The sequence below is a fragment of the Ylistrum balloti genome, unplaced genomic scaffold (assembly GCF_031769215.1).
Source record: "Ylistrum balloti isolate Yb309-2 unplaced genomic scaffold, AGI_CSIRO_Ybal_v1 Utg369802, whole genome shotgun sequence".
NCBI lineage: Eukaryota > Metazoa > Mollusca > Bivalvia > Pectinida > Pectinidae > Ylistrum > Ylistrum balloti.
Window position 1 is genome coordinate 2,006,773 of NW_026781979.1, and position 13,954 is coordinate 2,020,726.

Here is a 13,954-nt window from a genome sequence, read left to right on the forward strand (position 1 = left end):
TGTATAAATATATGTCAAGAATGATACAGAATCTCAAATGCTTTTAGAAATCCTATACTTATTTCTGTAAAACACTAAAAACTGAATTATTATAGTAGAGAGTGAGACTCACTGAAACCTGGTTGTATTGCATAAAGGGAGAGGTATGAGATGGACCTGTGATGGCCAGGTCTTGTTCTGTTATTAAAAGTAACACTGAAAAAATTAAGTCTGTAATTTGTTTTTACAGTATGCACAGGTCACTGCACCTGAGTTGTCTCCCTTGTAGGATTTACTGTAGTATTTCCTATGTCTATGCTATCATTTATTACTGATATTGTTATTATAATAACTAGTTTATTATTACGTGATCATAACTTGTTGATTTTTTGCAAACCTAGCTCGTGGAAATTGGACATTTAAATACATTTGTAGGTTAAATCACTGACCTGCGAGGGTTAATAAATCATGTATTGACTTAATTCACATGTTATAGAACTGATCATTGCTTTATCTATTTTTACAGTTTTTTTTACTAAATCAGCTCAGTGGAAATAGCATCAAGGATGGTTTTGTCAACAGCTGAAATACAATTTTTTTTTTATAATATTAAAATGCCACATCTAGTATACTTTTATGTCAAGTAAAAGTAACAGTACCTATATATACATATTGTACTGGTAATACCTTCTCAAGCTTTTCCAGATTTTTTCCCCTGAAAAGTGAAATTATAACTCTGTGAAAGTAAACATAATACTGTACAGAATATGAATTTCTGCAGCCAGAAGTACAAAATAAAACTTTCCTGTTTGGCATCACACCTGTAACACTGTATCATTATTTAGAAGGAAAGCACATCAAAGACATCAATCTACTTTCACATTTAAATACAGTTAACAGGCATTCAGAAGTTTCAACACTGGTATCATTGAGAGATGCCATCAAGTCAATTACAATTGATAAGTGTAATTTGAATTTAATTATCTAATGATTATTTTTAAATCACTTGAAATAAATATTGTTTCTTCTCAAAGTGCAATGATTGATGCAACTACAGACCTAGATATACAATGTAGATCTCAGTTTGTGATACAACAAGTGCAGATATTAGATCATCTACATTATTTTTTGTTATATTTCTATTAGAAATAAATTCACTCACTTATGTCACAATGAGCTTGTCTTCTGTCCTTCAAAGGAAATAGACTTAATTACCAAGCTCCAACATTTGTAGATTTCGGTATGTCTGGGATAATATTTATAACAGCAATGTGATATAGGATTCCTTACAAACAGTGTGTGGATGTGTTTACCAGGCCCCACTTGTATAAAATATCTCAATTTTAGATTTCCTCAAGCCCAGATTTTCCTCAACTAATATCTCCTTGAAAATATCTTGTATGAAAATTCCTCAAGGAATTTCAGGACATCCTAGCCGATGACTTCCTCCTGTTCCTTGAGAAAATTTTATACAAGCCGTTTTTGAGGAGATATCAGCAGAGGAAAATCTCGACTTGAGGAAATCTCAAGTTGAGATGTTTTATACAAGTGGGGCCAGGTGACTAACATTAATACTACCTTATTATCATGTATTCATATATGTTTATATTCAGTTTTTTTTCGAAACATAGTGATCACAAACTTCATGATATCTCTTCTTAAGACAAAATGCCCAAAGGTGGCTGCTGCGGTAGCCATGCCAAAATAAGTAATTTGTTGTAAGACACCTTTCACCTAGCTCTCTGGGGTTCGATTCCCGAAGCGGATGTGGAAACATAGGGAATCGCCTTCCCAATCAGGTGGGTTTTTCTTAGATATTCCCTTTCTTCCCATTGTAAGACCCCTCATGTGCTTCCATTCAGGTAAACAAGAATGATTAATATAAGCTTGTTTCGCAATTTTTGTAAGATAAATGAAGTTTATAAGTGATTTGCACTATGTGAAGGACAATCACTGATATGTCCCTTAAGTTCTAAGAAATAACCTTCAGCAGTTGTTGATAAACAGATGGAGCATATTCCTAAATGGCAAACATCCAAACAGTACCTTCAGTGAAACAGTGATAACAAGAAATTGTAAGTAACAGAATGTAGAGAGTGACAGATGGACAACAACACTCTTGACGTAAATACCATCCTCCAAAAATGTCCTCATAATTTAGGAAAGAGTTATTTTTAATGTAATGTCAAGAACTATCAACATTTAGAGTAATGAAATTCAGTCTATTTAATCTACTTGTCCCTGACTCAAGTTTAAAAAATGAATAACAGAACAAAGCCACAAGGAATGGTTAATACCGAAGTTGTATCAATTAATGTTACACTATAGAAATATTTACCAATTAATCCTATCTACATCAACTTCTGGAAAACAGTCAGATATATATCATTAGCCAGAATACTACCATCAATAAAATTCATTCAGAAAGAAGTTTAATTATATGAGAATTTATTTTCTCTCTCTCATTTTTTTCAAGGAGAAACAAAGACACATGTTAACAAAACATACTGTTTATTGATAAATATTTCGGTGTACAAGGATGATTCTCTCTCATTTTCCTAAAATACAGTTTTAATTCAGCTTAGTAGATGGAAACCTCTCAGCTTTTATCTTCTGATGTCTACTGACACGTTAAACCAATACAAACTTGTATTCTAAGACACTAGTTGATATATGATTTATCAAGTGACTTCAAGTATTAATAAGAATTGCTGGATACAGGACCTGTTATACTGTCAATACTGCCAGGAGTCACTGGATACAGGACCTGTTATACTGTCAATACTACCAGGAGTCACTGGATACAGGACCTGTTATACTGTCAATACTACCAGGAGTCACTGGATACAGGACCTGTTATACTGTCAATACTACCAGGAGTCACTGGATACAGGACCTGTTATACTGTCAGTACTACTAGGAGTCACTGGATAAAACAAATAGAACTATACACAGATCTGTAAGTGTAAGACATGTAGGCTTATGTTGTTATATAATCAATAAAAGACAAATGATGTACAATCAGAGAATACACATCATAAATAAATAGGTTCATGGAATGATAACACAAATCATACACTACATATACAATAACAGTTTAACAGAAATACATTTAGTGAAGTTAGAGGGTAACGGTAACTGACCAGTGATGGTCCTTTGCATTTTTAGTTTGTAACTTCATAAAGTTTCCATTTTGTTCTGATAACTAATTTCATTTTCTGGTATCGTTTGGCAAAAGAAAAAGGGCATGCAAGATTTTGTCTTGTTTCAACGAAAGAATATCGTGTTTTAATTCACAGTTAATATAAAGCCAATGTTGTGATCATTTTTAACTATATGTAGATGATAAAGTAATCTTTATATGTTATTATATGATATACAATGTACTTAACATTTTGCCCAAAAATTCTGGTTAGAAATCCGGAAAAATTTGTGAATGTGGTAAACATTTTTATCAATTCATCTTTTGTGAAATTTAACTTTGGGTCCAATTTTGGACTTCATTTTTGGGTTTATTTTTCTATATTTCCAAATCTGATGTTTTAGCATAAATATTGAAAATAATGTACCATTAAATTCAAATATGTTAAAATATTGACTTGTCACTCTGCTACAGAATTGCTTTAATGTACCAATTCTGTCATTGTACAGACAAGTGTTGTTGGTACATGATATTGAACTAAGCAGTTGACAAGTATCCTCCATCACAAATAAATGCAGATTCTCACAATGAAGATATAACTAAATGCCATTTAAAACACACTGGCCTAAGGCTATACTTTAAATACATTCTTAGTATTTATAATTTTACATGCTCCTAGTGCACTTTGTGAAGCACGACAACCAGACTGGCTTTTATCACTGCCAGTAGTGTGAACATATTAGGCAAGGATTAAACACAATCTATCACTTAACAGCTATTCATCTCACAGGGCTAATATTTTGTATTTGTCCTGCATTTTACAGGGAATTTTATCACCTGGTTCCCCTGTAAACAGTCATCTAACACTGAAGATTTTGATTCACTGTAATATGTTTGTTGTGTAGTTAATTTTTAGCTCTTTTGAATGACTACATTAAGTGGAATTAAATCGCCTGCAAAAATTTCTAACAAACAATAAATTGCTTCTGATATAAACACATCTTTGCTGTATTAGCCAGTAAATGTGTATCATTTTAAATTGTTAAGATTTTTTTCCCGTATCAAATGATTATTACTTCATAAAACACAAAGTAAACAATATTAAGATAATTACTTCATAACAGACAAAGTAAATGACATCACCTACACACAAATATCATTTAAAGGTTTGACTGGTAAGAAACAAATGGCACAAATATAGAGGATGAGATACTGTAAGAATATCACATTGCTTGTAGATTGTAGAAGAAGAACACATACATTCAAATAAAACATTCATATACTCTATAGCACAGTACACTACAATTACACATACATGCTTCATACAAAACCATATTAGGCTTTCTCCCATATAACAACTTATTCTCAGCACAAAATGGATTGCCAAAAAACATACACTCAATTCATATACATATATACAATGTACACAAGGATTCCACAGTATATACAGTATCTACATCATAATACTATACATACAATTTGTGCCTTAAATGATACACATACGCTCCATAATTCAGGCACTCTACTAAATAATATCTTCACACTTAAATACTGCAGCTTAATTCACTGTAGCCTTTATATCATTCAAAACCAAAATGTAAAGATTTAAATTTGACTTTGTTAGAAATTTCAATTTGATCTGAAATGTATAATAATAATTTTGTCTATTTCAAAACTTTGAAGTCAATATCATCTTCATTTTGTTCACTGAACACAGCAAATCTACAGCAACGTATTATCATTTATGACATTGCATGCTGTATGTATATCGAGACTTATATCAAGATTGCATCTTCATAAAATGTGCTTATTATTGTCTTTTCAACTGGTTTGTTAATTGTCTTTTAGAAGCAACTGCATGAGCTGGATTTCACAAAGAGCACTAGGCAAAATGTTGTTATAAAGCATTTTTAATAAAGTAAAGCTTTTTTTTTTCATTAGTTTCATTTCATTAATGTCCATTTCATGTTTTCCCCCATATCAACACAGAAATATATATGATGTCACCAATGATTTTTCTTACATAAAAGATTTCAATACATCTGATCAAAACTTTAGAGTTATCTCCCCTTAAAATATGTAACCAATACATATGTAGTTAATTGATTACCTCCCCTTCAAAGTAAGTATATTATCATATATACAGGTAGTGTTCTAATGTTTCTGAATAGTTAAATTAATAATAGTCATAACTTCGTATAAAAGGATCTATGATTATGCAGTATTTTGAGAAGCAGAAGAAATGAACAAAAACATTGATTTAACAGAAGATTTTTTTTCTGTTTTCATAAATAGAGAATCACAGCATCAAATATTTCTATAGTGTAAATGAATGCAAATTAAATAATCTTACTTTATTCCATTTATTACACAGGTAACAAATAAAATAACAGAAATAGACAAGATTTACATTTTTATATACAGTCCTTGTATCTGCATGGTTTACCTAGGAACAGCTGACTAGACAGTGTTGTGACCTGAATCTTACACCGACATCCTAACTTACAACCATATATGGTAATGATCCAATAGTTTTAATGTTTTTACAGCACAACCTTAGATGATAATGATCCAAATAGTTCTAATGGTTTACAGCACAATGTGGGAAGAACTAAAACCAGTTAACATGTAAGCTTCAACTTGTATCACAAGTAACTGATATTTTACCTTCACAGTGGTGATATATATTCTATATGTGTGTACATACTAAATAGACTATTTTCTTATTTTTTATTCCAAAATTTGATTTAAAACAGTGAAAACTTCCTGATATAGACTGTAAGCTTTACTTAGCATGCAATGGATGAAGTCATTCCTTCACATGACCTCTGCGTAAGCTGCCACAGAAGAGAGCCTAATGCTTGGTCTGGTCTTGCGACTAGTGATATCATTCTTTATGTCATTAGGTAATTTAACATCCACATGGATCAGTTGACATATGACAATTGAGTTCCAAAAGATATGTTAGCACCACAAACATTCTTTCCCTGGTTTGACAGTTTCTGGTGATGTTGAATATATTACTGAGAACAAATTATCCATCATTCCAGATCTACAAATGATCTTCGCACACTTTTGATTAATCACTAGTCAAAGAACTGGCCCATCTGCCGGTCTGGTTTAGTTCAGTAATGTCCAGAGTAGCACAGGTCACTCTTTGTAATGAACCTAGATACTTTTGGTGAGTTCAAGGTCCCAAAATGACCTTGACTTGTGCCCTATACTGGTACACCCTTGACCTTGCCTATTGTGCCCTGGAATGGCTCAAGCTGTTCGTTGTTGAGGGAACCATTCTTCCTTGGAGATGATGATGAACTCTCAGATTCCTGAGACAAAAATGAATTAAAAATTAAGATAAAGATAAATACCTCATCGTCGCAACACATTTCACAAAAATTACACTATAAAGTTCATTGCCATATCACTGCACATCTTCCTCCAATATCACAAATATTGCCTTCACTTTTGTAACACAACAAGAGATCTGAGAGGGATCTTAGCACCAATCATTGTTTGATCTTAATTTGTTCTTAGGAAGTTGGATTTTTTGCCTTCTTTACCCTTCTCTTTTTTGTTTTTACTCTTAATGATAAGAAATTTTAACATTCCTTGGCAGAAATAGTGATAATAATCTCTAATTGCCAAATCAAAGATGGCTGCCTGAAAGTTACTTTGTTTTCCTGATCAGTCTCAATATGTAATGAGCACAACATGGAATCAAGAGGAACCTACAAATGAAATTTGAGAAAGACCCATCCAGTACTTCTCAAGAAATAGTGATAACAAACTTTTAAAGTCAAAATCCAAGATGGATGCCTGTCAGCTATTATGTTTTTCTAAATGGGCAAAACAAGGGACAAGGGGGAACCTACATATGAAATTTAAGAGAGATCATTTAAGTACTTCTTAAGAAATACTGATAACAAACTTTACTTAGCAAAATCCAAGATGGCTGCCTATACACCGTTATGTTTTTCTGATCAGTCCCAAAATCAAACAGGCACAACTGGGTACCAAGAGGAACATACATATTTGAGAGAGATCTATCCAGTACTTCTCAAGAGATAGTGATAACAAAATTGTTTACATAGGGATGGACCACGAACACGGGCGATTTGAAGAGCCCACCATCTGATGATTATGGGCTAAAAATAGTGGTAAAGAAAACCTAATCACAACTTATGTTTACAAACAGATTCATCAAAACCTGACACAGGAGATAAATAAATAATTCTTTCAAAGACATTGAATTACTGTGCAGCCAAATGTTGTGACTATGTGACTAGCAATAATGGTTGAGGTGATGACATTGTGACTAGAGATAAGTTTAGATATGTGACTACAGATAAGTTTAGATCTGTGACTACAGATAAGTTTAGATCCAGACTATGTGACTGGCAGTCAAGTGCTGTCATATGATACAGTGGTAGCAAACCAATCATACATGAGACATGAATAAAACAATTGGCCAGTTTAGGGAAGGTTCAGTTTGTAGAATTGAACCAAACTGACTGGTCTGACTCAGATATGACTGAACCGATTCTGTTTCTGTACATTTCATTAGCTATTCTGCTTGCTTTCAGCATTTACTCTATACATGTCCAACTGAATACAGAAAAATATTATATAGAGTAAAAATAGTAAGTGAAGGTGACAAATGTGATACTTGTTTACAATATGTGACTTTACTTGAAAACAAATCTACGTGCATTATCCAGCAATCTCAGAACCAACACATTACATACAGCCAGACCTAGCTCATGTTGGATGGTCAGCTTGACTGAAAGTGTTTTCACACAATATATTGTGTGTACCAGGTAGGTGGTTTTGTTGATCAGTAAAAGCTATTACCTTTTTCCAAAACAACATTACAGATAACTATATATATATTATTACAATCCCATAATATAAAAGGTATTATGTACAAAGCCTACTTGTGACAGGTATGCACCAGAGGTGCAAAGCTTACAACTGTCACCACAGGTGTTGATTTTATGGTTTGCTGGCTGGAACTTTGGTCTTGTTTTTAGAAGTAATTTTCAGTATATTTCACATTTAAGACACAAAATCGGTTCAGTATTTGGGGAAGTTGCACTGTACATGTAGCCATAGTGTCAGATGATACTGGATTAGCCATAAGGTTAATGATACTGGACTAGTCATAGGGCTAGATAATGATACTGGAGTAGCCATAGGGTTAGATAATGATACTGGACTAGCCATAGTGTTAGATAATGATACTGGACTAGTCATAGGGCTAGATAATGATACTGGACTAGCCATAGGGTTAGATAATGATACTGGACTAGCCATAGTGTTAGATAATGATACTGGACTAGCCAAAGGGTTAGATAATGATACTGGACTAGCCAAAGGGTTAGATAATGATACTGGACTAGCCATAGGGTTAGATAATGATACTGGTGTAGTCATAGGGTAGGATAATGATGCTGGTCTAGTCATAGGGTTAGATAATGATACTGGACTAGCCATAGGGTTAGATAATGATACTGGACTAGTCATAGGGTAGGATAATGATGCTGGTCTAGTCATAGGGTAGGATAATGATGCTGGTCTAGTCATAGAGTTAGATAATGATACTGGACTAGCCATAGATTTAGATAATGATACTGGACTAGCCATAGAGTTAGGTAATGATACTGGACTAGTCATAGGGCTAGATAATGATACTGGACTAGTCATAGGGTAGGATAATGATACTGGACTAGCCATAGAGTTAGATAATGATACTGGACTAGCCATAGAGTTAGATAATGATACTGGACTAGTCATAGAGTTAGATAATGATGCTGGTCTAGTCATAGGGTTAGATAATGATACTGGACTAGTCATAGGGTTAGATAATGATACTGGACTAGCCATAGAGTTAGATAATGATACTGGACTAGTCATAGGGTAGGATAATGATACTGGACTAGCCATAGAGTTAGATAATGATGCTGGTCTAGTCATAGGGTTAGATAATGATACTGGACTAGCCATAGAGTTAGATAATGATACTGGACTAGCCATAGAGTTAGATAATGATACTGGACTAGCCATAGAGTTAGATAATGATACTGGACTAGTCATAGGGTAGGATAATGATGCTGGTCTAGTCATAGGGTAGGATAATGATGCTGGTCTAGTCATAGGGTTAGATAATGATGCTGGTCTAGTCATAGGGTAGGATAATGATGCTGGTCTAGTCATAGGGGATAATGATGCTGGTCTAGTCATAGGGTTAGATAATGATGCTGGTCTAGTCATAGGGTTAGATAATGATACTGGTCTAGTCATAGGGTTAGATAATGATGCTGGTCTAGTCATAGGGTAGGATAATGATACTGGTCTAGTCATAGGGTAGGATAATGATGCTGGTCTAGTCATAGGGTTAGATAATGATGCTGGTCTAGTCATAGGGTAGGATAATGATGCTGGTCTAGTCATAGGGTAGGATAATGATGCTGGTCTAGTCATAGGGTAGGATAATGATGCTGGTCTAGTCATAGGGTAGGATAATGATACTGGTCTAGTCATAGGGTTAGATAATGATGCTGGTCTAGTCATAGGGTAGGATAATGATGCTGGTCTAGTCATAGGGTAGGATAATGATGCTGGTCTAGTCATAGGGTTAGATAATGATACTGGTCTAGTCATAGGGTTAGATAATGATGCTGGTCTAGTTAGCGAGTTAAAGAATGATACTGGTCTAACTAGCGAGTTAGAGAATAATATTGGACTAATATAGAGCGTTAGAGAATGATACTAGTTTAGTCAGAGGGTAGGCTTAGCTATCAGTTACTATGCTATATTCCCACACCAAACTGCATATACCAAGATTTTAGGAACAATCATTCAGAACCTTCAGATTGGTCAGCTGGAGTTCTCATTCACCATAGTTGTTAATGGAATATTCTCTTGCAATTGGCTATGATGAGGCGCTGATGGCCGACCTTCTCCATGTGCCTAGAGAAAATACTGATAGTATGGAACATAGCTGCTTAGCTAGTTGTGGTATGGTACCTGGTTGTCACGGTAATATTCTAGTTGTCATGACGACATTAATAACTAAATTCATGGTGCTGCCATCATATCCTAGTTACCTTGGATACATTAATGGTTATATCCTAGTTGTCATGGTTGCACACCTTACCTTACATGTGTGCCTGTCTTGTTTAGTTAAAAGTGTCAATTTACTTCTATATGGAAAGTTCTAAGGGTAATTAATAAAGGTTATTTCAGGTAAATGACATCTGCTTTTTTTTGCAGAAATTGAGAACAGAATCTTATAGAACTCTCTTTATGAAGTGTAATGCTACACAATCCTTATATCTAATCTGGTATACTTACTGATGGAGATCCATTGGATTTCAGTGGGTCCTGTAATTTTTCTTTGTCTTTTTCATTTTCGCTCCTTTTCTTTCTCAGGTACCTGTTTATGTTAAAATGAATTGATTAGAGTTCCCATTACTTCAAATGTTCGCTGACGCAAATCACAAGAAATATTTGTTATGTTAATGGTACTTAAATCTGCAGATCTTTCTCAGTTCAAGGATGCGTATATGGTTACAATAACAACAGACAATTCCTTCACAGCTGTGTTTTTTATTTCACACTTTGTCATATACAAGTTATTGTATTTTAAATGGCAATAATTGTCTAACGCTATAAATATGGACTTTACCTTTTCCTCCATACTCCAATGAAGATGAGAACTGTGACAAACAGCACTCCAGCCACAGTCAAGACTGCTACTCCAGCAGTAGCTATTCTGTCTTTATTCTCTCCTGAAATACAACAGGAGTTCAATTACTGACAATTACTGCATAACTCAAACCTAGTATTCTAACGAAATTTTAAGGCAATTTAGGAGACATTGTAGAGGACAGAAGTAATGCATGTGGTTTTGGAATGTGTGTGACATACAGTTTTAGATTTGGTGACATATACAATATACATTATTTGGTTCAACAAAAGACACGCCATGTATTAGCATCCTCTGATACAATTTAGGTATAGTAGAGCTAAAAACAAAATTACATTTTATCATATACTGAAACAGCAACTGAGGAAACCCAAAAAAGTTCCAAAGAAATCAGAAGCACCATAATTCAATACATTTCATAATTTTTCAATATGGAAGGAATTAGAGAATGGTACAGGTTTTTGCAACAATTATTTAAAATATTCTATTAAGAGAGAGGGAAATGAAAAAAAAACAAAACAGTAATAATTCTATGCATCACTAAACTATCTAATTCCTACCTTGAGAATCAGGATGGAAATCAAATAGTTCACATCTTGTCCCAATGTAATTGTCTGGACACCTTTAGCAAAAGAACATTAATGTTGGATTACTTTGAGGTTGTCTCCCTTTACATACACTCTCGTGTGGAAGAGTCAGTGAGCCAATTTCACACTTTTTTTTTTCTCTCAGTCTCACTTTTAGACAATGTAATAGATTACTCAGCACCAACTTAATCTGATTTGGCAAATATGTAAAATCTTAAAAAAAGAGATATGAACATAGAGGATGAATGTGAAATACCAACTAAATTGAAAAAAATTCAGTGACTATACTGAATTTGTAGTACATATAGATACATATTGAAAAAAGTAGACACTAACTTTCACTACCACCCCTATTAATGAAAATAGCATTTTCATTCACAAAAGGTAATCTCTATGTATACATCGTTATTCTGATATCAAAATTGAAAATAAGGTATGTGATGCAAGAAAAACTGGTTTAGCTGTGTAAACTTACTGGCAATTTAGTACCCTTATAGAATCAATGACAACAGCGAAGCAGGTTCCCCCTTGTAGGCATCCTTGGGTGTTGACTTCCTGGTCTGTACAGTTGTCTCTATGTAACTCAGTGTCCTCTGTCGGGGTTACAACAGTCACGTCTTCTTCTCCCTGGGGCTTGGTCACGGGAGTTCTGCCACACCCCTCTACAAACAAAAATGTACAGTGATGAAAAATTGTGATCTATTGAGATATATATACCTGTGTTTCATTTGTGATATATATTAAACAAAATCAGTCATCTTGACTATCTATATTTTAGAAGAGTTGAAAAGATGAACTTATCATGTCAGACAAAGAGGTAAACCTGACTTAGTCATGTTACTTCTCACCTGAAAGGATGAAATTGTAAGTGACATCAAAGTGTTCTCCATTACCCTCGAATTAGGGTAAATCCCCCCTAAATTGATGAAGATCAAGATTTGTGCCCCTACCTTTCAAGCAATCTCCTATAAAAATACATTGTTCCCACAGCATCAAAAGGCATGAGGGAATGCTTAATCAGAATCTGAATAACTTCATTTAAAATGATTTCACATAAAAAAATGTCTGCTGTTACTCCAACATGTTATTTTGGTTTCCAAATTCTGTTTAATTAAAGGGCAGCAACTCTGCATATGGTGAGATCTAATAAGGTCCCCACTTCAGTACAGCACACTCTTTCATCTAAATTATGTTAAATTCACATAAATTTAACTGATTTTACATAAACTCAAGACAAATAGATAATGATCTGTCCACTTCATCATCTCATGTTTCTTTATCAGTCTACAAACACAAAGTAATCAGTCTACCTTCTATTTTGTCTACAAACTATGCCCTCATTATAAGACTATACCCTATGTCCCCTCATTCTACAAGCTTTGTCTTTCTTATCAGTACATAAACTATGCCCTCCTCATCTGTACATAAACGTTACCCTCCTTATCAGTTTACAAACTATGCCCTCCTCATCTGTACATAAATGTTACACTCCTTATCAGTTTACAAACTGTGCCCTCCTCATCTGTACATAAATGTTACCCTCCTTATCAGTTTGTAAACTATGCGTTCCTTATCAGTCTATAACCTCTGCCATCCTATTCATTTGTCTACAAATTTTGCCCTCCTCATCACAACAGTCTATGATTCATGCCCTCCTACTCATTTGCCTATTAACTAAGCCAACTCATCTGTGTGCAATCTTTGTCTTCCTTATCAGTCATTCTGCAAACTATGGTCTCCTTTTAACTGATCTGTCTACAAACTTTGCCCACCTAATTTATCTATAAACTTTCCTGTATCAGTCTACAAATTTTGTCCTCCTTATCAGTCTACAAAATATGCTTTTCTACTCATCTGTTGACAAACTTTGCCTATCTCATCTTTTATAAACTTTGTCCATATCAGTCTACAAATTTTGCAATCCTCATCTACAAACTATACCCACCTACTCATCTGTCTACAAATTATGTCTTCCTACCCAATTTTTACAAACTTTGCCCCCTCATCAATTTACAAAATCTCTCTCCTACTCATCTGTATACAAATTATGTCTTTCTACTAAAGTTTTTACTAACTTTGCCCTCTCATCAGTTTACAAAATCTGCCCTCCTACTCATCTGTATACAAATTATGTCTTTCTACTCAATTTTTTACTAACTTTGCCCTCTCATCAGTTTACAAAATCTGCCCTCCTACTCAACTGTGAATCTGTTGCCTTAATATGCCCTCCTTGTCCTTGTCTGAATTTACTTACTAAACCTTCAAACACTTCTATCTGCTGCCAAAAACCTATACAAATAAGTTTTAGGAAATGGCTGTAGTCTGGATGAAACCTGAATCTTAGGCTCTGTTGCTATTTACATTTAAATACCTGGTAAATATTTCATGTAGATATTTTGTTTTCTTTAAAAACAGATCATATACAATAGGTACTTTCCTAAAATCACTTTCTTATATATATATTTTCTTTTAATTTCTTTTTTAGTGTTGTTAATTATAGTATATATCCCATCAGTCCATGGGAAGAAATCCCTATTT

The 13,954-nt window shown here is 34.0% G+C and overlaps 1 protein-coding gene across 2 annotated transcripts in view; it reads right to left on the bottom strand.

The window, feature by feature from the left end:
* Window positions 1–5,320: 5,320 nt before the first annotated feature.
* LOC132544548 (pro-neuregulin-2, membrane-bound isoform-like) overlaps window positions 5,321–13,954 on the bottom strand; it is a 55,235-nt gene continuing 46,601 nt past the window's right edge. For both annotated transcript variants that reach the window (XM_060208157.1, XM_060208158.1), the window contains 5 exons: window positions 11,892–12,078; window positions 11,390–11,451; window positions 10,809–10,911; window positions 10,475–10,556; window positions 5,321–6,447 (listed from right to left, as the gene is read on the bottom strand). In XM_060208157.1, coding sequence (XP_060064140.1) covers window positions 6,340–6,447; window positions 10,475–10,556; window positions 10,809–10,911; window positions 11,390–11,451; window positions 11,892–12,078 — 542 coding nt within the window. In that variant the 3' untranslated portion in view covers window positions 5,321–6,339. The remainder of the gene's footprint in view (window positions 6,448–10,474; window positions 10,557–10,808; window positions 10,912–11,389; window positions 11,452–11,891; window positions 12,079–13,954) is intronic.